Consider the following 2722-nt stretch of genomic DNA (forward strand, 5'->3'; position numbering starts at 1 on the left):
CGCCACGTGCGCGCCGCCGCGCAGCCCTCGCTCTCCCCCGATACTGAAACATAAACATGCATTTATGTAGTTAAAAAGAATTCTTGGATGTTTTGTGAACAGAGACTAAAATATTATACATATACCTCTTAGCCTCGCCGATACTGACACCGTTAGAAACGAAATCTCAATTCGATAGGAGTGATATTTTCAACACAATTCCATATTGTATCTCAACGTTATACACATACTAACTCAGACTGCACCGTGAACAAGTAAATATTTAGGATGAATTTTCAATTTAATATTGTGTCCAACCTCTGTACCTTATTGATAAACATTAACATAAAAGTCTATTCTAGAACTTATATGGCTGTGAAAAAGTTCATATATGATAGTTAAATTATGCTACATGTATTAAATACTCAGTACAAGCTATTTTAAATTCTAAAATGATAGAATGAAGTTTAAAATTCACGCAAACATCATTGTGTTTTTTCAATCGATTGCATTTAACTCGAATTGTCAATTTATGTGCTATCATAGATTGTATTCAGTTGTGTTAAAGATTATTCTCGTTTGTATTCCAGTGAACAATCGCTCAATAACATGTTAAACATGCACCGCGTCCCGCGTTACCAACTTTCTGCGCCCCCGCTCGCCCCCTCTCGCCCCCTCTTGACGCCGACGACGCGACGCCGAGATGACGTATGAAAATAATAAAAGTCAGCCATCAAGGCTAACAAATAACAATACAGCTACAAATAATAAATATAAAATGGAGTTATCAAGTAGATACATTGCATGGAATGAATTCCACTACCATACAAAATAACATAGGAACGTATAATCAAATTCTTGTTTTCTTAAAACAATAGCAATTGTTTGATAAGTACCTAACCGAAATGGAATGCAAAATAATTATAACATATTACAACTGTAATTTATCTCGCCGATGTCAACCAACACGCATGAATTAAAAAGAAAAAACAAAAAAAGAGACCAAACATCAAAGTTAAGAATCGAACCTGCGTTGAAATTTGAAAAATGGACACTAGTCACACAATGAGCAACAAAAATTTTGTAAAACATTAAAATGCAACAAATCTCTATCTATTTAAAATGTAATTAATTGAAAAAAATAGAAATAACATAAACAATCACCTCCCATTTCCGGTTATTAGCGCTTCCAGGGGCGCTCAGTGGCGATGAGTGTGGGCCGCAGCGACACCGGGGCCAGGGGCGCTCGCAACAAGAGCACGGGTCGCAGCGCGTGACGTCACCTATCACACAACAACATTATTGAGCAACATCAATAAGCTGTCGTCGGTTTGTGCACTTCCTTTCGTTACGACAATCACACACGATACGACTTTATCAGCGGCAAATTTAAACGCAAAATATCGAAATACACTTATATTACGATTTACATTGATTATGGATTAAGAAATTAAAAATTTTAAGAAATTAAAAATATTCTAACTTACGTACAAGAATAAAAAAAATATTAGCATAGAGTTCGCGAATTACCAAGGTTAAAAGCAAAACATGAACACTATTATCATTTATCCGTCTTGTTACACAGATAATATATAATTATGCAGATTAAATATAAAGCTTAATACAGTTATAGATTGTTCGAGAGCAAGAGAAAACAAGGAGGCGCTACAGCTTGTATTACGAACGACGTTATAAATAAAAATAGAATCAATACGTACGTAGCGGGTCACGGTTTTTCTCCGCTAATTTATGATATTATAATCGTATTGTGAGGTGTAGCAGTGCGCGGCGCACGACGCGGGGCGCTGCGGGGCGCGCGGACTGCGAGTGTCATGGCGGCGGCGCGAATGCTGCCCGACCAGTGATGGCCCTGCCCGGTGCTACTGTCGGGTGGTCTTATCGATTGGCTTTTTTATGTCTATATATGGACAAACAGAATCCTAGAGGTGTACTGTATTTAGTACATATTTTTTTGCGATGTAACACTAACCGCACGCAGGGGTAACAACTATTATAAATTGCTTTTTGTTCATTATTTATACATCAATTTTATAAAATTATAGATGCAATTTACTATGATTAGGAAATTGCTATTAAGTAAAGTAAATTTAAATTTAATTAGTCGAATCATTTTATGAAAATGTGTAAGGTAAGCCACACAACTATCCACATTGTATTTTATACTTGTTGGAATATCTCGTTTATATTTATCGATATAAGGAAGCGCATCACTATTAGCTAAGGGCGAGAATATGATTTTGACGCATGCGTTAGGGCGAGTTGTAGGACTTTAGTTCTTAATACACATCGAACCAAATTGTGTTTTATGTCTTAGCAAATAATGTTAAGTCTTCCGTGCGTGAGCTAGGAGAAACAATCAATTGATCGAACTAGAGTACGTCTAACAAAATGAAAATATAAAAAGTAACATTATCATTACTATGATCAACTATTTACAGTTAGCAATGAATTATTAGATTTGTTGTAAAGATTGAATTAAAAATAATACAATTTTCAATAATTTATTAATAACTTAACGTAACTTATGATGGTAAAAATGTAACAATCAATATTTAATAGGATAAAGCTCCTCCCACACTTTGATCCGGTCTTCCTTGAGGTTGGAGCGGATGGAGAGCGTCCTGTCGACCCTGAGGTAGTGTCGCTTGTCAGGCGTCATGGCGGGCCAGTGCAGTCCGCTCAGCTCGGGCAGGTCCAGTCCGCCGTACGCGTTCGGATCACT

General features: G+C 36.7%; 1 protein-coding gene and 1 long non-coding RNA gene across 2 annotated transcripts in view; both read right to left on the bottom strand.

The window, feature by feature from the left end:
• LOC106110822 lies at window positions 1–1831 on the bottom strand. Its single transcript, XR_001226125.1, has 3 exons — window positions 1698–1831; window positions 1144–1262; window positions 1–43 (listed from the first exon to the last, which is right to left on the bottom strand). It is a non-coding gene; the product is annotated as an uncharacterized LOC106110822 (long non-coding RNA).
• Window positions 1832–2487: 656 nt separating this feature from the next.
• LOC106110771 (esterase FE4-like) overlaps window positions 2488–2722 on the bottom strand; it is a 3099-nt gene continuing 2864 nt past the window's right edge. The window contains exon 10 of the mRNA XM_013292677.1: window positions 2488–2720. Within this exon, the coding sequence (XP_013148131.1) occupies window positions 2546–2720 (175 nt within the window). The 3' untranslated portion in view covers window positions 2488–2545. The remainder of the gene's footprint in view (window positions 2721–2722) is intronic.

The sequence above is a fragment of the Papilio polytes genome, unplaced genomic scaffold, assembly GCF_000836215.1.
Source record: "Papilio polytes unplaced genomic scaffold, Ppol_1.0 DF824393.1, whole genome shotgun sequence".
NCBI lineage: Eukaryota > Metazoa > Arthropoda > Insecta > Lepidoptera > Papilionidae > Papilio > Papilio polytes.